General features: G+C 39.1%; 4 protein-coding genes across 4 annotated transcripts; all 4 read right to left on the reverse strand.

Moving 5' to 3' along the window:
* Nucleotides 1–249: 249 nt before the first annotated feature.
* LOC115013651 (arrestin domain-containing protein 3-like) lies at nt 250–3,216 on the reverse strand. Its single transcript, XM_029440097.1, has 6 exons — nt 2,958–3,216; nt 2,777–2,837; nt 2,540–2,687; nt 2,356–2,452; nt 1,098–1,354; nt 250–501 (listed from the first exon to the last, which is right to left on the reverse strand). The coding sequence occupies exons 1-6, from the start codon at nt 3,214–3,216 to the stop codon at nt 250–252; spliced, it is 1,074 nt and encodes a 357-aa protein (XP_029295957.1).
* Nucleotides 3,217–7,337: 4,121 nt separating this feature from the next.
* On the reverse strand, nt 7,338–12,439 carry LOC115013412 (arrestin domain-containing protein 3-like). Its single transcript, XM_029439705.1, has 9 exons — nt 12,425–12,439; nt 11,978–12,022; nt 10,689–11,054; nt 9,720–9,758; nt 9,556–9,616; nt 9,142–9,289; nt 8,615–8,711; nt 8,288–8,544; nt 7,338–7,813 (listed from the first exon to the last, which is right to left on the reverse strand). The coding sequence occupies exons 3-9, from the start codon at nt 10,948–10,950 to the stop codon at nt 7,532–7,534; spliced, it is 1,146 nt and encodes a 381-aa protein (XP_029295565.1). The 5' UTR covers nt 10,951–11,054; nt 11,978–12,022; nt 12,425–12,439; the 3' UTR covers nt 7,338–7,531.
* On the reverse strand, nt 11,917–16,138 carry LOC115013656 (arrestin domain-containing protein 3-like). The gene is made up of 7 exons (XM_029440101.1): nt 15,376–16,138; nt 14,623–14,645; nt 14,467–14,524; nt 14,044–14,188; nt 13,750–13,846; nt 12,684–12,940; nt 11,917–12,591 (listed from the first exon to the last, which is right to left on the reverse strand). The coding sequence occupies exons 1-7, from the start codon at nt 15,717–15,719 to the stop codon at nt 12,463–12,465; spliced, it is 1,053 nt and encodes a 350-aa protein (XP_029295961.1). The 5' UTR covers nt 15,720–16,138; the 3' UTR covers nt 11,917–12,462.
* Nucleotides 16,139–16,427: 289 nt separating this feature from the next.
* On the reverse strand, nt 16,428–20,907 carry LOC115013413 (arrestin domain-containing protein 3-like). Its single transcript, XM_029439706.1, has 7 exons — nt 20,432–20,907; nt 20,266–20,335; nt 19,809–19,956; nt 19,252–19,354; nt 18,870–19,135; nt 18,621–18,715; nt 16,428–16,689 (listed from the first exon to the last, which is right to left on the reverse strand). Exons 1-7 carry the CDS (start codon nt 20,688–20,690, stop codon nt 16,671–16,673), a joined length of 960 nt encoding a protein of 319 aa, XP_029295566.1. The 5' UTR covers nt 20,691–20,907; the 3' UTR covers nt 16,428–16,670.
* Nucleotides 20,908–21,522: the final 615 nt, after the last annotated feature.

Below are 21,522 nucleotides of genomic sequence, written 5' to 3' on the forward strand. Positions count from 1 at the left end.
AAGCCAACTTACTTTTGTATTACTAGATTAAAAAAATAAAGTCGTTCAATCTATTGATTGAAAATAATGTTCAGTGTTACTGTATAACTATATATCTATATAATAACTCAACAGTTATTGTGTTCAACGTGTGTCATTAGTATGTACATAACACTGATAATACAACATATTGACAACAATTCACAATAAAATAAAAAACTAAACGTGGCGTCAACATGACGAAGAATCATGAAGTCACTATTGTTATTGTTATTGGATAGAAGGGTACATAGTATGTGCTCCATAGGGAGGTGGGGGATCCACAGCTTGGGCTGCTGCTTGTGGTTGTGGTGCAGTGCTCCAGGGTGCTTTGTCTGTGTTCCCAAATGCTTCAAATCCAAAGCCAGCAGCAGCAGCAGCAGCAGCAGGTGCTTGATTCATACCGGGACCCTCAGAGGACGGTAGGACAACTATAGGGAGTTTGATCTCTAGGTCTGAAGTATATTTGACATCTAGATTGATCTGTGAGAAACATTGTTGACATTATATTATCGGAGTTTAATGTTTCTTCTTTATATCATCAGAATTATTGTAGACAGCTGGACAGAATCAGGTAATCAATCATTCAATACAAGCATGGTGGAAACCTGGCTCTGAGGAAAGACGTGTGTGGGACAGTGAGGAAGAACGTTTTAGAGTTTGGTTTTTGTTTGCCAGAAAAGGCTCAGACTCTCACCAGTACAATGTGTCTCTACCAACCCTCCTCTCCTTCCATCATTTGTTTTATCAGAGTGTGAGCAGAAATACTCTCACAGTTACTTTTAGTATTCATTTGGAAGAACATTTTATTTTCATCCTTTTGAATATTTTACCTCAAGCCTTTTCCTGGAAGAGATTTGTTCATAATATCAGTAGGCCTACTTTTTTTATGTCACCTGTAGCTGACAAAATGAAACCTCAAGCACTAACTAAAAGTACACATAAAACATTTTTTTTACAATGAAAACAGACACACAGAAGAGCACCACAAGCTGAGTAGCTATTCTAGCAAAACAGTTATGAAAATGCAAGAAAACATCCCACAAACTATCTTTTAACCACAATACAATGAAGTTTACCTTTAGCCTGTACTCCAGCTTGATGATGGAGCAGTTCAAGATGGAGGTAGGCAGTTCCCTGGGGATGGTGATCACCTTGGTCACAGTCTCTTTTCTAGAGGATGCAACAGCCTCCATCTTCTCCTTTAGGATCTGATTTGTGGAAACTCTCCTGCGACCCTGGGCGAAGAAACTCTTCTTCTCATACAGTATGAATTTGGGCTTCACTGAACGAGTTGAGTTGTTGGTGACGTCTACTGTGACTTTGACAGCCTCACCTGTAAAATGGAGAAAGGCAACAGAGTTCATTCCTAAACCCAATCAGTCGTTGATAGTTGTTAAGATTCTGCAATAAGATGATAATGTGTATGCGGTGAGTATCTGTATGATACACATTAGGTTGACCAGTAGCCAACGCAAAAGAAGTAAATGGTATATTGTTTTTAATACATTATTAAGCTTTAAAGAGTAACTTTAAAAGGCTGAACAGTGATGCTAGAATGTCACGGCACACTTCTACATGACATGAGCAAAGTGAAACTATTAGTCAATAGACGGGATATATTAGTAGCTGCCACGATCCAAGCTGAGCACTCGTATATCGACCCATTACAGCTAGAATGATGAATCGTCCGGGCCAATATATCTGCCAATTATCTTATTGCAGATATAACGTATCGGTGTGTATCTGCTTCAAAACTCCAATTTTGGTCATCCTATAGTAAAATAAAACTGAAATGTAATATAATCTTATAAAATATGCTAAAAACCTGTTAAAAAAAATAATAATACAGTGTCATATGATGCCACTCAATCTGCAATGCCCTCTAACAGGGGCTTTAAAAATGGCACAAGTAAAAATAATAAATTATGCTTTCCTACTGTTACGGCTGCATGACACAACGTCTGGTAGATTGCATGTACTGCTCATGTGTTGGATTTTGATTTCAGGATGTCTAATAAAATCCCATCACTTGTAACTAGATTGAAGAGTAAGCAACCATTGATTTACCAAAGTGTTTAGCTTGAGTCCCAGCTATGATTGAGTCGTTAGCCAACTTCCTTACAGGTTAGGGAGGAGTAAAGTGTTACCAAACAAGAGTTTGCAAGTGATGTTTCCTTGATGAAGCATGAAGGTAGACGCTAACATTATTTAGTCAAAGGAAAGTACCTGCTCTTCAAAATAACTGAGAGAGGCGTGTCCAGTTGTGGAACAAGGAAAGGCAGTGAATCAAACTCCTTCAGGTGCAGGATTAATTCTACCAGACTAGATTATTACCTTGCTTGTATCCCATCCGCTTGGTGCGAACGTCCATTGAAATGTTTCCAGAGCCAAACACTTTGACAGATTTATCCTTGCAACCATACTGAGGTTCCTAAAAGAACAGACCCCCCACCTCAGATTAGATAGATACTATTCTATATTAAAATGGTTACAGTATTGAAGATGAATGATTTCTTACCATAAGTCCAGGAATATCCATGTTAGCTTTGGACTGAAATGTGAAGTGGGTTTTGGCCTCTTTTGTCAGCTTCATTGATTGTTTGAGCTCTGCCTTCAATTTATGAACAATTCGGCCTATGGAGGTTTTGAAAGATGAAGGGATTTTTCTGTGAAGTACAATAACAGTTTAACATTTAATGACCTGAAAAGAAGTAAAACAACAATCTAAATTAAAGTTCAAGTAAAGAATAGGTACCTTTCAGGAATCTCGAAGGAAAAAGGAAATACATGTCGTCCTTTACCAATGACGTCAGTGCCTGGAACAGAATTACTTATTATAAGTCCTTCAACAGTATTAATAATGCTGCATTATCTTACAGTCATTGCATAGCTACAGTGTACCACATATTAATGATTGTATTCATTTAATACATTACCATCTTGTCTTGCCTCTCTCAAGATATGATGTTTGACGTCATAGTATTTCTCATCAGACCAGAACACCCGGTATTGATGTTGCCCGTAATGTTCACTCCAGCGGACCCGAGCTTTTCCTTTTGCTGTAAAAGTGAGAGACTGGATTTTAGTTTCCTTAGAAACCTCCACAATGATTCTCCCATTGATGGTGTCTCCATTTGTGAAGGTGTTTTTGCAGTTGATGGCATCATATTCAATTGATAGGTTTTTGATGGTCATTTTCCGCAAAGAAGTACACAGTGGAAAATCCAAATCTCCTGTAAAACCACGAGGCTGGTAAACCCTGACCAGCTGCTCGGCACTGTATATATATACGATCTCAGACTTACAAATCTTGTTCAACCTGTTTTTCTCTCCGGTGCTAAAAGCAGGTGAGAGACGCACATGCGCACACAGTGACTGGGAGCCTTCAGCCATGGGAGCATGCTCTCTTGATAACCATCTCAGTGGGTGGAGAGTAATACCAGTTGTATTTGTTTTACTTGGGTCTATGACAGTCACATGTTACGCTTTCTCAATGTGTCACAACACATTTTCCAGTCACGTCAAACTAATTTCCATTTACTGCACACACTGCACGTGCTATTTGACATCATGGAAGATCAAAGACACTTCAAAAACATGTTGTACAAGGATAGATGTGTATTTAAAAAGGCCACAGAAGTGTTCAGTGAAAAGGACGGAGAAATGTAATGGACAGTAATGGCTACATTAAATCACATCCCTCAGCACAAACACTGACTACAACCCGTGTCTCCACTCATCAACAAAACTATTTATATTCCAGAATTGATTTGATACCTTTGGTTCATTTATTTCATTACTATGTCTGCAAATATCTCCAGCTGAGGGAAGCAGCCTACTCATTACATGACAGTAGTGTTTGTAAGAAAATGAAGAACATTTAACAAATCTTATGGATTTTAGTCAAATTAGTAAAGGATATGCTGTGAACCTCAATTGTTTTTGGGAATGTAAAAAAGTAGAGATCACGGGTACAAGCGGCCGAAATGGGTTTTCTCAGACGGGTGGCTGGCGTCTCCCTTAGAGATAGGGTGAGAAGCTCAGCCATCCGTGAGAGACTCGGAGTAGAGCCGCTGCTCCTTTACGTTGAAAGGAGCCAGTTGAGGTGGTTCGGGCATCTAGTAAGGATGCCACCTGGGCGCCTCCCTAGGGAGGTGTTCCAGGCACGTCCAGCTGGGAGGAGACCCCGGGGAAGACCCAGGACTCGGTGGAGAGATTATATCTCCTCACTGGCCTGGGAACGCCTCAGGATCCCCCAGTCGGAGCTGGAGGATGTGGCCCGGAGAAGGGAAGATTGGGGTTCCTTACTGGAGCTGCTGCCCCCGCGACCCGATCCCGGATAAGCGGTAGACGATGGATGGATGGATGAAAAAGTAGATTAAGTATTCAGAATCAGAATCATTTTTATTGCCATGTAGGTTTTCACCTACAAGGAATTTGCTCTGGTTTCGTTGGTGCATAAATATAAAAAATTAACAATTAACAATATATACAAAATATAAACAGTAGAGATAACGTACAAGACACAACACAAGGACAGGCGGCTGGGCATTACGTTAATGTAACGTGTAGAGGGGGGGAGGGAGAGACAGTGTCAGTGGGGGTCTCTGGCATTGTTGATGAGGCCAACTGCAGAGGGGAAGAAGCTGTTCATATGGCGTGAGGTTTTGGTCCTGATGGACCGCAGCCTTCTGCCGGATGGGAGTGACTGAAAAAGTCTTTGTCCAGGGTGGGAGGGGTCTGCTGCAATCTTACATGCACACTTCTGGGTCCTGGAGGCGTGCAGGTCCTGGAGGGATGGCAGATTGCAGCTGATCACCTTCCCTGCAGAGCGAATGACACGCTGCAGTCTGACCTTGTCCCAGTCAGTGGCAGCAGTGTACCAGATGGTGATGGAGGAGGTGAGGATGGATTCGATGATGGCAGTGTAGAAGTGCACCAGCATCGTCTTTGGCAGGTTGAATTTCCTCAGCTGCCTCAGGAAGTACATTCTCTACTGTACTTTTTTGATGATGCTGATGTTCAGCTCCCACTTCAGGTCCTGGGTGATGATGGTGCCCAGGAAGCGTAAGGACTCCGAAGAGTCCACAGGGGAGTCACACGGGGTGATTGGGGCAGGTGTGGCTGGGCTCTTCCTGAAGTCCACTATCATCTCCACTGTCTTTAGAGCGTTGAGCTCCAAGTGGTTCACACTGCACCGGTCAATCTTCCAACTGTAGGCCGACTCATCCCTGCCAGAGGTGAGTCCGATGAGGTTGGTGTCGTCCACGAACTTCAGGAGCTTGACAGACCAGTGATTGGAGGTGCAGCTGTTGGTGTACAGCAGGGGTGGGGAACCTCCGGCCTCCGGGCCGTATACAGCCCGTATACTCTTGTCGCAGCCTCTCAGCATCCTCCATGCTCTCTGATGATGGGTTGATGTATTCATCAAGACGTGCTGTGAAGAAGTGAGGATGAGCTCCTCACAGGGACCCTACATACTATATTCAAATCCCAATAAGCTCCCAAAACGCTAGCTGAACGCTAGCTGTACTGTAGAAACACGTTTAATAAGTTACTCCGTCGTCAGGGATAAGCTTAACATAGGTTACGAATAGGTTATCCACTCGTTATCAATAAGTTGGCTGTAAGATTCACCATCAGCCGACGTAGCCTATATCTAACGTACCTCTACCGTATTCACGTACTGTATTCACATACTATATTTACGTAGGTAAGTATTCACGTACTGTACTCACGTACTATATTTACGTAGGTAAGTATTCACGTACTGTATTCACATACTATATTTACGTAGGTAAGTATTCACGTACTATATTTACGTAGGTAAGTATTCACGTACTATATTTACGTAGGTAAGTATTCACATACTGTATTCACGTACTATATTTACGTAGGTAAGTATTCACGTACTATATTTACGTAGGTAAGTATTCACGTACTGTATTCACGCACTATATTTACGTAGGTAAGTATTCACATACTGTATTCACGTACTATATTTACGTAGGTAAGTATTCACATACTATATTTACATAGGTAAGTATTCACATACTGTATTCACGTACTATATTTACGTAGGTAAGTATTCACGTACTGTATTCACATACTATATTTACGTAGGTAAGTATTCACGTACTGTACGTAGGTAAGTATTCAAGTCTAACGTAACGTAACGTCTGCATATCTTATGAAGCACACGTTGGGTACGTCCGATAATTTTGAACATGCTAAAAAAAATCAGCGTTCAACAACGCACCCCAGCGTAACACCGCATGCTCTTAACGAATACTACTTATAACTTCCCTTATATCAACGTACACCAGCGTATTGCCGATATTTTGTATACACTATATTTTTGTATACGTTATGCGTTCATCTGATACATTTTGTATCAGGAAGTGATACTCTCAATAGGTTAGACATGCGTATCTGTATATGTTCACTTTTCCGATCCAATCCGATGAAAAGTTGGACATATTCGGACTCTGACATATTTTCATATACGCCAGCAAAAGTTTCTGCCATACGGATATGTGTGACAGGGCCTTAAGGAGGAAATCATCGCTTGAAATTGATACACCTCAATACATTGGGGGAAGACTTATCTAATAAGAAGATACACACAAACTTATAAAAGATACATAGAATATAAGAATCATTAGGGAGTTACTATAAACATGTTAGATAAAATGATTTAATATCACAGTAGACATGATCTTATCAACAATATATTGTTGTCAAATAGATAACACCCCCAAAGAGAGCTACAGTTCATAGCGGATGATAGTGGTGGTTTCTACCATCAGTCTACTTCTCTCCTTACCTGCTGCACCTAAGTACTTTTCCACTCACCCCACCATCCAGCCACTCCCACTTCATCAGCTCACCTGGGCTCCAGCTGCATCTTATCTTCAATCAAGCCAGTATTCAAGCCTCTCCTGCTCACCCACTCTTGGCCAGATTGTGCTTCGATTCATGCAAGACTTTCCAGCACTTCGGTCCGGACTGATTTCTTGCTGCCGACCCTGCTCGCCTCTGACCTGCCCGTGACCTACCTTCTGCCTGTCCCCTACTGGTTCATCTGCTTGGACTTTTGTACATACTTGTGCTGATTGTCTGACCTTCACTGTACCTGCCGAGCTCTGAAATCAAACATCATTACCAACTGTTCCTGGTTCCCCGTGTGCTGCATTTGGGTCTGAACATGCTGCGTGACATCTGTACGGGTTCACTTTGCAAGAAAGGTTTGGAAGTCATATTTCACTTTAAAAAACAAAACAAAAACAAATGACCACAGATGCACAAGATGATGGTGAATATTAGTCCTTTTTTAATGATGTAACAGCAGTACATTGTATAGCACTTAAAATATACTGGAAGTCATAAACAAAATGCAACACTAGTGAAAATGATGTACTATAGGTTGACAATGAAATAAAAGCAGTAACTGTCATTTCTGGTTTCTCTTTATTTCCTTTAAAATGTTCACGTATCATCACATTCCCAGTCACTGATATTTGTTACCAAAATCCATTAAAGGAGGGTACATTCCGTATGCTCCATAGGCAGGTGGGGGATCCGAAGGTTGGGGAGCCGAAGGTTGGGGTGCTGCTGGTGGTTGTGGTGGTACTATGCCCCAGGCTGGTGGGTTTGCGCTCCCAAATGGTTCAAATCCGAAGTCAGAAGCAGCAGGTGGCGGTGCCATCACAGCAGGAACCTGAGCGGCCGGCAGGATGACGATGGGGAATTTGATCTTTGGGTCTAAAGCATATTTGATATCGAGGTAGACCTGTTGATATAGTGTTGGATTTTATTTTATCACCAGAATTATGGTTCAGTATTTTACACATTTCTACAGTTATTGTATACATCCTGTGTCCATAACAGACTAATTGGCAAACACCATGAACCACGAGAGAGAGATGGATTCTGGTTCTGTATAGTGCAGCCATAAGAGACACTCTTCTAAATAAGTAAACATGACAATACCTAATATCCCTTTACTTTTGCTGCAACATAATTCAGAGATGAAATGTTTAATACACAAGTAAGCACTGACTTAAGAGTTGTGCTTCCCTTTGTCTTCTTAATGTTTCTGATGGCATTTGGTCAATAATGTATTACAAAGTGTATTATTTATTTTATTGATGAGAGTTAGTTATCCTCACCATTGTCAAACCCTTTTTTGCAGGAGACATGATGTTTTTGTACACAGTCCCATAAGAACAAGATCACACATCTCTGTTGCCATATAGATTCTTACCCTGAGTCTGTACTCTGCTTTGATGATGCTGCAGTTGAGGATGGATGGCTCCACATCAAGGGGGATGGGGAGGACTTGTATGACATCTTTGTTAGCAGAAGGAGAGATGGGCTCTCCCACCTCTTTAAAGAGGTCTTTAGTACACACTTTCCTATTCCCTTCTGCAAAGAAGCTGTGCTTTCTGTAAACGCAATACTTGGGCTTGACCGCGCGAGACGAGTTGTTCTCAATGCAGGCGAGCACCTTTAATCCTTCTCCTGCGAAACAGACCAGAAATGTCAAAACTACCCTTGACATGAGTGTCAATATCACTTTGAGGGCTCTCACCTTGGAAGAAACCTGTCTTTTCAAGATTAACATCCATGGCTACTGTTCCTGAGGCGAAAAATTTCAATTTCTTATCCTTCGACTCGTGCTGCGGTGTCTGAAAGAAGAGCAGATGCAATACATTCAAAGAACAGACGGGGAACAAAAACACTTAACCCATTTTATTCTGGTGTCTCAAAAACCCATGTCCAGTGCAACAAAAGCTGTGCCAATTGAAACAATTCAACAGGTGTGCTAATACAATAACCATTAGATAATATCTCTACCCGCAAAACAAACATTTCAGTACATGGCATAAAAGTGATAATTCACCAGCGACATGGAGTATCTTGTGTGCATTTGGAAGTCTCTGTTTATGGTTTGCTGAATGCATACGCAGTCAAATATATCCACTCCTTGAGGCAGTTGGCACATTGCTCAATACAACTTGAAGGGCTGGATTTAACTTATCCAACGGCCATTGCCGACTCGTGCAGAGTTTCTTCCCTGTTGGAATGACAGGAATGAGGATGTAACTCGACACATACCATTAGCCCAGGGTCACTGTTTATGTCTGCTGTCACAAAGTTGATGTCAGTTGAATCTATGTCGGGAATCCTCATTGATCTGCTCAGCTTGGTTTTCAGCGAGTACACGATTTTACCAACGGAGCCTTTGAAGGTGGAGGGCATATCCCTAATGGTCAGAAAAACGAGAAACTGACTGGACATTTCTTTTTATACAGAAAAATAATCTAAAACCTCTACAGTAGGCTTACACAATAAAACAACCTTTGAACTTCCTAAATGATTTAATGAAATCTATTCTGTCAAAATGAACTGATGAGTGATTTATTAAGATGTTTTCCAGAAGATGATATGCAAGTACCATATTTCGTTCATCCTCGGTGGGTAAAGGTCTTTACAACTCATTAAAGAACCATTATAAGAATGATCACTTACTGGAATGGGATCTGAAAGGTGAATGGGTAAACATGGCATCCTGGGGCAGCAACATTGCTGTCTGAAAAGCAAATATACATTTTAAAGAGCAACATGTCCAAACATGTTTTTTTTAACAACCTTTACAAGTGGGCCTCACTACTGGCTGAGACAGAAATACTTACATGTTTTTCCAATCTGGTTATTCAGCGTTTCGTCATCTCCTGAAGAACAATCAGCACACTGAATTAACGGCAACACTTGTCACTTGATCAATTAAACATTTGGTCTAATAAAAAAACGTCAGAAAATAGAGAAATGTATATCCAAATCCAAAGGTGACATCTAAACCTCAACGAAGTCCAGTTTACGATCACGTTAGACAAATAAAAGCAACAACTGAGAAGCTGGAGATTATTTTTGACATTCCTCTGTGTGAACATAGTAACATTATTTGTCCAGGTAAATTATGCACTAAGCAGAATAGGAGTAAGAATGAATCTGGTCCTGAAATAAACCCAACAAAACAAGCATTTAGTGTACTTTAGTTTTCAATAAACCACAATGATTACCAAAATACAGATAAGGTGTTTTATATTAATGAAATTACAAATCCTGATAATCTTAACTAACATTAAGCAGTATGTGGAAATGATTGGGAACCTAAATTGATATGAGGGCCGGATTACAAATGTGTAAAGCAAGCCATGTGGCCTGTATGGGAACACTCAAGTACGGGAAAGGAGAAGGAAAAAAAAGAACAACTTCTGGTGCACGTTAGGCGACTACGGCAAGAGAGAAACAGGATATTATAGCATCGCTTTCTCACACCAAGTAAGTTGTAGTAACATTGTAACAATTCATCATCCATTCCTTCTGTGCTTGCATCTCATCTCCCACATTGAATTAGATTATTTTCCCGTCTTAACATTTACTGTTAACATGTCCGGATCTATTTCATGTAAAGAAGGCTCTCTATCAGTTAAATATGTGGGAACCGAATCGGACTTGGTGAGAGCCGTTGTTTTTAATTGATGTTCCCAAAATGTTCTAGTCTAGACCACTCCCCTTAATGTGAACAGTCAGAACCAGCCAGAGGTAAAGTGTTCTCTAAAGTGTTTATAGTTATAGTTCTATTTAATTTACGCACTTACCGTTATCTTTGTCCCCAACGAAGTAATGTTTGATGCTGAAGTACTTGTCCTTGGCGTGGTAAACAACAGTAATTTGACCGTGACGCTCGGTCCACTCTACATTTGCTTTCCCCTTGAATTGAATTAATAGAGAGTCTATTTTACAGTCTTTGGCCACTTGCAGCGTGACTTCACCCGAAACAATGTCGCCATTGGTAAAAGTGTTTTGCTCATTAGCGGCGGGGTTATAGTTGACTGTGAGGCTCTTTACGGTGCCCGGCATGATGAGTCGCTTCCCAAGAACATACGAGGCGAAGTTGTAATTTTAGCTGGGACAGAGAAGAAAAAAAGACCACCTCCAACTTCCGCGTGGGGTGTGTCCCAAACCTGAAAAGGAACCAGTGTATTTAAAGTAAAGGTAGGAAGGGACCTCATTTATTTGACTTGGCATCAGTTCATTATCAGTTTGCATAGCACAAAATAAAAATGTAGGCTCCTAAAAGAACAAAACGTCGGTCCCATAAGGTAAGATGAGGTGATCTATAGGGTCTCTGAGCCAACCTTATTAACCACCTAACCCAAAGCACATACAATCATAATCAAATGTTCAATCATATGACGAGTAGTACAAACAACACAGTGTTCAGGTACTCTACTACACACACTGTGCACAAGTATGGGTCAACACAAGATTTCAAGCATATGGACAACACAGGCTGAAAATCAGCAGGTTAGCTGGGTGTATTGTATTTCTTTAAGTAATTTAAGTTTTTACTGTAGGCCTATACAGTAATGAGGTCACAGCACTGTGTGCTTTCTATACCAAGTGCTTTCATTAACCTTTTTTACCACTACTTGTGTTCCCTTCTAGACCAAAACGTCCATGTTCCAGGACAACACATATCCTGAAGCAGTCCTCAACACAACAAACATAGCACTGCCGGCTACTCTGCTATAAAGTATTGAATCTTGCTGGAAGAAAAAAATACCATATTTCAAACAACTCAACAAACCGTAGAATTTATTGGACAGTTATATTAAATTGCGAGGGGTGTGGCTGTAGGTGTATAAACTGCCACTGGGATACTTTGACCTTGTAAAGTCATACGTTGCCTATACTTTTTTATGACTGTTGTTAGAAGATATATTAATAAATTATGAAGGTTTATATAAAAAAAGAATTATGCATTCATGTTCATAGATTTACACAATTGATATTTACAAAGAAAGGTTAAGAAGGTTTGCCGCTGCTTTCTTTAATTAATTGGGGTGGGGGGGGGGGGGGGGGGTGAATAGGGAGTGAAACTTACATGATGAACTATGATGACAATCAGCATGTGACTCATTCAGGTTTTCTTTCCAGGTGAAAGAAAAAATGCACGTCAAATATTCATGATCATTGATAAAGATAGAGTTTGACAACAGCTTAAGAGTAAACATTATTTGTTGTACTTTTGCTCTTTTAGAATGTGCTTTTTTATTGTCATTCACTCTTCACATGTATAAGATCCTGTTTTTCTTTTCTAATGGGATGCAATGGTCATGTAAGTTTTCTGTTGTCAGACTGATAAATAAAATTGACTTGGAAAACTGTATTTTCTCTGTAATTATTGTTTGATTAGAAGAAGCAAGCACAGCCGTATTCTTTATGATATCATTTACAGCATTTCAGTATTCCTCATTAGTTAGTGCCGATCTAACCCCTTCACTTCTTCTTAAAGATTATCCTAAATGTTTTAGAAAAGATAAGTCTTTACGATGTCATCATTCTTGTCATCTGCCTGGATAACAGGGATTAAGCAAAACCAAACAAGGTAGGATAAGCAGGCAGACACTCTCCATCATCCGGCTCCTGAGAAGCGGGCAGGAGGACTATGGGTAACTTGATCGTGGGATCTGAAGCATACTTGACATCCAGATAGACCTGTGGTGGACAAATAAGTCAGCACTTATCATAACAATCGTGAAGCCCTGTTAACAGACCTACAGACATGTTTTGAGAAGAGACATACACACCTTGAGCCTGTACTCTATCTTGATGATGTTGCAGTTTAAGATGGACACACACGTGGTAGGAGGGATGGTGATGATCCTGGTGACTGTTTGACCTGCCAAACGTGGGATAGCTTCACCCACCTCTTTCAGGATGTCTTTGGTTTGAAGCTTCCTCTTGTGCTTGGCAAAGAAACTGTGCTTCTCATACAAACAGTACTTGGGCTTGATTTCACGAGATGACGTGTTCTGAATGGAGGCCACAACCTTTATGCCTTCCCCTTCAAAACAGAGCAGCACTTAATACACAATGGTTCCAATCGCAAAACATGCTCTCTTAAATATGATTATCCCTCGCATCGAGCGATAGACAGCAATCATTTCATAAAGTCTGCTGTTCACTCCTGCATTAGTTGTAGACACATGACAAATTGAATTTTTTAATTGCATGCTGTGTCAGAATGCAATGTGCTTGAAGTGTCTCGCATATCAGTATACAAGTCCTGTTCTTATTATGCTACTGCATCTGTCTGTGGAACTAAATACCCAATAAGAAGCCTGAATTTTAGAGATATTTAAAATGATACAATTATTTATTATTAATTAATAATCACCTTAAAGGTAGTCTATGTAAGATCTGCAAACTGACTCAGTAATGTCTGTTATACAACATTATCTATCTTAACTTTTCTAATATTAGCCACCATAAGTCAAGGTGTTGCAGCAAAACCCTTGAGCGTACTAAATGGAGCAAAGGTGATTTTAATGCTTTTGAATTTAACCGAAGATAAATATATTTTATTGAAATGAATATAGCTTTACATTTAAAGCCTGCCAATTATTATGTTTTGAAGGAGCAACCTCCAACCTAGAACACACTTTAGGATGATCTCTCTGCCATTACTATTACTACATGACTCATTTGTTGTCGTCTTATCTTTAGGACCATAAACACGCTCCGTGAGCAAGGATACTTTGACACTAGGTTTCAACTGCAAAGCATTTTAACTTAGACTACAACCCACTGTTATAATCTGTGGAGTGAATGTATAATTCAATCCTTTTTAAAACTCACACGGTACAGAATTACCTTGGCGGAAGCCTGTTCGTGGAATATTTACATCCATGCCGACTGACCCCGATGACAAGAGCTTCATTTTTTTATTAACGATACCGTTCTGTGGAGTCTGACAGGAAAATGACAAATTAATCAGAGATACTGTTGTTTCTCATTACTGCAGCAGTGTCAAAGTCAAACTGCAAACACATTAGAAGTGTGTGTGTGTGTGTGTGTGTGTGTGTGTGTGTGTGTGTGTGTGTGTGTGTGTGTGTGTGTGTGTGTGTGTGTGTGTGTTTGTGTGTGTGTGTATGTGGGTGGGGGTACCATCAGATCTCTGTTAAGGTTTCCTTTGTGGATCAGAGTAAACTTTGCCTTAGCTTTGGTGTCTACTCTCATCGACCTGCTCAGATTTGCCTCCAGTGTGTACTCGATCTTTCCAAATAAGCCTTTGAACGAGGATGGTAGGTCTCTGCAAGACATGACAACAAACACAATGTACAAAACAGACTGGATAAGTGACAGTAAAACCTTTTCAGTAACACTATACTAACACTGTCTAAGGTTGATACTCACAACGCATTAAGAGGAACTACATTATCTACCATGACAAGTGGAGATTAAAGATTGTTTCTATTTTTGATAAAATATATTTTTAAAGAACAATCCTACATGTGTTCATGTTTAAAGACATTGGTTAAAATGTTTTTAATAGTTGTTGATTAGACAAATGTTTTAGAGAAAACTCACTGTGCAGGGATCTGGAAGGTGAAAGGGTAAACATGGCAGCCCTGGCCAACATCATGACCTGAAAGGCAATAAAGTTTATTAAAAGGATTATAGCAAGTTTATTATTCAGAACCTAAATTAATCCATGTTTAGCCCTACTCTTGTCAGCATGGTTACCCACTTTAAATGGTAAAAGGTCTCTAAAGGATTTGGCAGGAATCCTTTGTAACTTTATGAAAATTAAGATTATAGTGGCTGGATTCACTCTTATCACTCTGGATTCAAATGTTTAACCCGTTAATCCTGATATAGCTACTTTTCTCAAACAGAAGGCATTATGTTGTAATTTGGACTAATAATACAAAGATCACATTTTATTTTGTCATTTGTAGTGACCAGTTAGTTCCTTGATTCATTTCACTGCATAGAGTAGATACATTAATCACAGAAACAACTAACTAGTTGTTAGTTAATAGTTAGATAATAGTGAATTTATAGTTAGTTAATAGTTAGTTACATTTAGTTTCACATGTGAAATCACAACGTGACGGGAGATGTGAAAGATTGCATTTCACCTGTGCTTTTTCATCATGGTATTAATCACTCAGAAGAAGAATCAGGTGAGGAAAAGTGGGAGAAAATGTAAGAACAAACTGTTTGTTATAATCTTTTAATATCAATATTAATGGCTCAAAAACACATGAATCATCTCAATACACGAGTTGTTATATTCATAATGTAAGATCAATCACGATCTTAATTTGTCTTAATCCTGCAGTTTGTTTAAATGCAGATGGAAGAAAAGAAAATGAAAGACACAGAAAGAAGAGCTGCAACAGTACTGCTAGGTGATATACAAAACAAAAGACACATTAATCAAATATACAATGAATGAAATAAATCAGACATTTTGTAATTGAAGTAGCTCACTCACCGTGGCCCTCTTGAATGATATGTTGCTTGATACTGAAGTACTTCTCTTTGTTATGGTACGTTACGACTGTCTTTCCGTACATTTCAGTCCATTTCACTTCTGCTTTTCCCTTCAGCTTTACTCCGAGTGAATCTATTTTGCAGTTCTTTGACAGTTCCAGTGTAATTTGTCCTGTAATCCAGTCACCACTGGTGAAAATATCACTTTCATTTATGGGATTATATCCCACTGAAAAGCTCTTAACACTAGTCGACATGTTATACTGTGTATACCAAGCAAAGCTGTGAGCACAAAGCAAGGTGAGACAGTGAGATTGTATATGTCGTGATGCGTGTCTCATGGATACTTATACAGTCTCTGCTTTGGATAATAATTAAACCGCGATGCTTCAATAAATCTATTTTACTAGTTAGAACTGGATTGGTAGACCCTGAGCAAAGAATTATTGGCTCTCACAATATGTTAATATTTTTCTTGCATAAATCAATGCAGTGGTTAAACAACACCATTTAATGAATGAGCGTATTCTTACTGTGTGTGCAGCATATACTACTACAGACTGCTGCTGGCTCTCCTTCTGCAGGCGTGTCTAACACCTGTCATCCACATTGTCAGGGATCATGTGAGCTAAACACGGTGCTGGAAATTACGAGTATATGGAATCAAGGCAAAGTGCATCAGTACACCTCATGTGGTGTTAGAGACATTTTTGCTTTCATATAATTATTATAATTTGATTAATTGTCTGAAGTGTGTGAGATTATATTTACCTAGCATAATGTTAGCTAAAGTCTATGTTTTTACAGAAATGTTTGCAAGAATTCTAAATTATCTTTAAAATGCTAAGTAAGTACATGACATTTTTAATATATATATATATATATATATATATATATATATATATATATATATATATATATATATATATATATATATATATATATATATATATATATATATATATATAGTTTTTAAAAAAAAGGTAATAAAGAATGAATCAATAATCAAATGAACAATGAAATGAAATCAAACAAATGTTATTGCCATATTGTGTCAGTGCTCCGTGCACTCAAACATGATTCACTTTTATTATATTAAAGTTGATTATATTACCTATTATAGTACAAAAAATCATTTCATGTGGAAGTCTACAAAGCCATAGCCTGGTGATATCAGACTGTCCTGAAAAACAACCGTGGGCTGTTGTAAAGGTTCTGTCACTAGTCTCCTCATTCACCTGATACTCATGTCATTACTTGAGCACCTTTGACAGTCATATCCTTGGTACCTGCTATTTGCTGGGGCTGAAGCTGTAAAAAAGGTTCAAAGATTCAAAGGCTTTATTGTCATATGCACAACAGCTAAAGCGCAGTTGACAGCAATACAAATCTTAAGTCACAGGCTCCATAAACAATGCAACATACAGTATACTGAAAGACATAAAAAAGAAATAAAATAGTGTTGGACACATAATGGCAAACATCTGTTTAAAAGCAGAGAGCAAGCAAAGTGAGCAAAGTAGCTGCTCACGCTGTAACCTGGCAGTTTGCTACCCCCTACTGGAAACCAGATGCACTGCTGCACCATATTTGCAACCCAGACGCACCTTGCAAAGGAGCAGAATCGATACATTTTAAAAGTCTGAACAATTGGACCAAAATAAACAATAAAAATTGCTGAAAGACAATGTGTACACACAGCCAACACCTGAGGGATCAGCTGGTGACATCACACAGAAAGCAGCATAAGAGAAAGCGGAAAATTCATCTGAAATTATGTTATTTCAAACGGACATAAACCAGCCTTTGAGGCACACAGATGACAATAGTCAAAACACCTTTGGCTCTGATGGACTGATTAGAGGTGCATGTGGATCAGGAGGTAGGAATGTCGGTGGTTCGATCCCCAGTGGTCAAACAAGTTGGAAGTATTCTTTGGCAAGATACCGAACCCGAAATTACTCCCGGTGGCATAACCTGTGCATGTGAATGTTAATCTCTCCTGAGGAGCTAGTGGTACTTAGTTTGGCCACCAGTGTATGAGTGAATGCTGTGTCGTAAAAAAAACGCTTTGAGTGGTTGCAAAGACAAGAAAAGCGCAAAATAAATACAGTCCATTTAACATTTATACATGGCATGAATATGATTGTGAGACAGGGAGGGTCTACATGCATTCACTTATTGACACCCAGTTAATTATATAAAAAAACTAACAAAAAGGCACTGAGGTCCAAGACCCAACGTCAGTATGCTCACTAACTATGGCTGTCAAGGTGTCAACTTACTTTGGATAAGAGCTATATTCCAATACTGTAAATAAGTTTATTATATTAAAAACATATTAAAAAATGGACCAATAGTAAAGGAGCAGCCTGAGATTATTTTAACCCACATTTGCCAGCCACCTGAAGTTAGTGAATATTAACATACTGGCTCTCTTCATAGTTCAATAACAAAGAGGAGACGGCTTTCCTCCAGGACATTAAGCTGATGCTGTTTGCAATGATGCATAATTAGACTTAAAAGAGTGAATTTGGTTTTCCAGCTACTTGCAGTGTTTTCTCTGCTAAAGTGGGCAAAAGGTAATCTTGTGCACGGTATCAGTTCAGCCGAGCGTCATCATTTAAAAAAGGCACATTTACCCTTACTACGTCCAAACATAAGATTTAGATTACAGAGTAAAATACTTCTTAAAAAGCAGTATGTATATGATAACAGTTAAACACATGATGAAAGTGAGATGAAAAAATAAAAAACATACTGTATACTTACAATAATATATTCCAAATCCAAATGATATTTTTTAGGTCTATCTGAGACACACACGGTAACATATTTACCATTTAGACAACAAGAGGAGAATTATATCTGATGTTAACAGTGGAAATACATGTCGATAAAACTGCTTTTCTTACTCGCTTTGGCTCAATTTTAACAACAATATAATATTCCAACTGTTATACATCTTTTCCCCCATGCTTCAAACTACTAATAGACTTCCTGCAGACGTTAACAATAATCCGTAGTGCAGTACATAGATATAACACACACACTCTGAACACTGAATGAAGGCAGTATGATGCTCCAAGGCAGTTTTCTAAATGTTTAACAGAATGACAATATTTCAGTTACAGTACTGACATTGACATTATTGAGGGTATTATAACATCTCCCAGTAACAAGTCAGACTTAGAAATGACATCATTCCACCATTATGTGATATGAAATACTCATAAACTCACAAATAAGGTGGTGGGTACGCGTCAACAGTGGTGTCACACATGATGATGGGAAACAGTACTGTGAGGTTGGCGGAAGCTCTTGTGCTGAGGCTCACCTATGGGAGACACAAGAAAACAACATAAACAGATATAGAAACTATAACTAACATCAGGTTCAAATGTGTTTAAAGTAGCAAATGAAAGAACGATTTATTCCAGCATCTTATGACTCCGCTCTCATCAGACCACCAGTCTGTCATTGGTACCAACCTCAATGATGTAATCGACGTCGATGATGCTGCAGTTAGAGACGGTGAGTGTTGTAGACGGGGGAATAGTGAGCAGGATCGAAGTGTGCACGTCATGGGTGTGAGCACAGACGGGCTGTCCAGTCACGGACACCACGTTTTTGAAAAGCATCCTCCTGCTGGCCTTGCTGAGGGTGTAGTAAACCTGCTTCTGTTGTAGTGTCACCTTTGGAGTAACTGTCCAAGACGACGCATTGCTAAACTCACAAATGATTTTCACAGTTTCCCCTGGAGGAAGAACATACACAGTGTTTGGATGCGTTTATCTTCAGCACATTTTTCAACCATCACCATTATGATTATTTCATTATACGGATGGATTGATGGATGGATGGAAACACTACCAGGGATGAAGGCTTTCTTCTCTAAACTGACGGTCATCGTGATAGGATCGGAGGCACACCAAAGGCAGCACAGTGTCATGTTGTTGGAGCCTGAGAGCGGAGCCTGCAGAGAAATAACATAGTGAATGAAGTGCAGTAGAATCCATAAGCAATGGACATATTAATAATACTAATAATGACTTTATTAAGGGCACAGAGATAAGGTCCATAGCAATAAATGCACGTTATGAATCTTTCAATTAACATTGGATTTATCAAATAGCTATTAAAGTACGAGAGAAAACCTGAGCAATGCAGGTAAGCATAATTGTACCCACTGTACTAACAGGAAATGATACAATAAGTGTCAATCAAGCTGCAACTTTAGAAAGCCAATGAGAAGAAAACTTCACACCAAACAAAGGGAGTGGGAGTGGTATTAGCACTTTTACTTCACCACTGGTTTTATTATTATCAGTTTAATGCTAAAAACAACTGTACATGCTACACAGAGTGGGGAAAGAACATGGGGGTTAATAAGGATACGGCCCCCCCTGGCATGGTCATGGATTACTTACATGCAGCTCAGGCTGGTCGGTATTTATGCGGTTTACAAAGTTCAACTCTGTCACAAAATCCTTGGCCATATGCCAGGCTCTGTGGACGCCCACTGTCAAGGAGTACGTTATGTGTCCATGAACCCCATGGAAGGTGGACGGGAAGTTTCTGCATTGATGTAAAATAATAATCATTAAAAAGCAAAAAGTAAACAATGAGCTATTGCTGCAACATGAACAATGTAAAATGAAAATTGATTGAACAATCTCAGATATTAAAGCGAACCAGTTTAAAGTATCTAAAGACCATGCGTCACATGGTAGACAACACTATTGATGGGTTTAGTTATAGTCTTGCTTCTAAATAAAGAATAAAGTTTGTGATGATGCGTGCGCATCAACATATCTTTATCATGTGACCCCCCAAGAGTCTCAGTAACAACAAAACCAAGTAACAACATCATGTGTTCATACACACCCATGTGGGAACTGACACGTGAATGGGTAGACATGCGTGCCAGGCTGGAATGTTGCTGCCTCACCAGTAACTGCAAGAGGAAGATACATTGAGTGACTTTACTGAACAATGGCTAATTGTTTGCAATGTTGCCATGCATCCAAAAAAAGCCTCAGTGAGCGCATACTCCTGTTTTCTTGCACGATGACGCTTTTGAAGTTGACGAATTCCAGTTTTGCAGAGTAGACTTTCTTATGACGATTCTTTCCTCCTCCGGTGGACCAGCGGACGTTCGCCTTTCCTGTCAGTGCCATCGTTATTGACGTGATCTTCGTCTTCTTTGTGAGGTCGAAGGTAATGTGTCCTGCTATCAGATCCCCACTGGAGAAAGTACTCCTTGCAACGTTGAAGTTGATTTTGAAGTTCTTTACCGTTGACTGCAACATCGTTAAAACCGGAGTTTAAAAAAATCTTCTGAAGATAAAATTCTAGTTTTACAAAAGCAAAGGTTTCCCAGCAGTAAGACGATACATTTGATTAATGCAAAGAGTTTTTAAATGACCAATTTAAGTGTTAAATTGCGAAAACACAGCCCCAGACAGTTGCGCCCACATAACAATTAGACTGCGCAGGCGCAGAACATGCCGGAAAAAGGACCAGCCCTCATTTCGGGCGGAGCCAGGACCCGTATCAAGTATCTGCAGGAGGACTGATACAGTGAAAGAAGCCTAGGGCAGAACCAAAGATGCTCTACAACTTTCTGATTGAACTGTGTAATATTATGAAGCCAGTGTTATAAAGAAATATAGTACATTTACTCAAGTACAATTGTAAAGTAGGTTACTTCTACTTTACTTGAGTATTTCCCTTTTCTGCTACTTGGTATATGCACCACAATTCAGATTCACAATTTTTACTCCACTACATTTATTTTTGATAACTTTAGTTAATAGTTACTTTGCATTCAAAGTAATATTATGTCGATATAATCAACAAATAAAATATGATGTATAGGTAATTTAAGATAAGACAATAAGCAGTAGTCTACTTCTTCCACTACTTTCTACATGTTTCTGCACATTTGGCTATCATCTATTCAAAATACAAAAATAAAAATAACAATTAAAGTTGTCTACACACTTCAGCAATTCACTATTCTCTTTAATATTAGATGCACATTTAATATTTAAACGTTAAGTAATTTAATATATTGTATATTATAATTAATCATTTGTGTGAATTATACACATTAATGCATCGATAGTTAGAATCCAATCA

The sequence above is a fragment of the Cottoperca gobio genome, chromosome 9, assembly GCF_900634415.1.
Source record: "Cottoperca gobio chromosome 9, fCotGob3.1, whole genome shotgun sequence".
In the NCBI taxonomy this organism is placed as follows: Eukaryota; Metazoa; Chordata; class Actinopteri; order Perciformes; family Bovichtidae; genus Cottoperca; species Cottoperca gobio.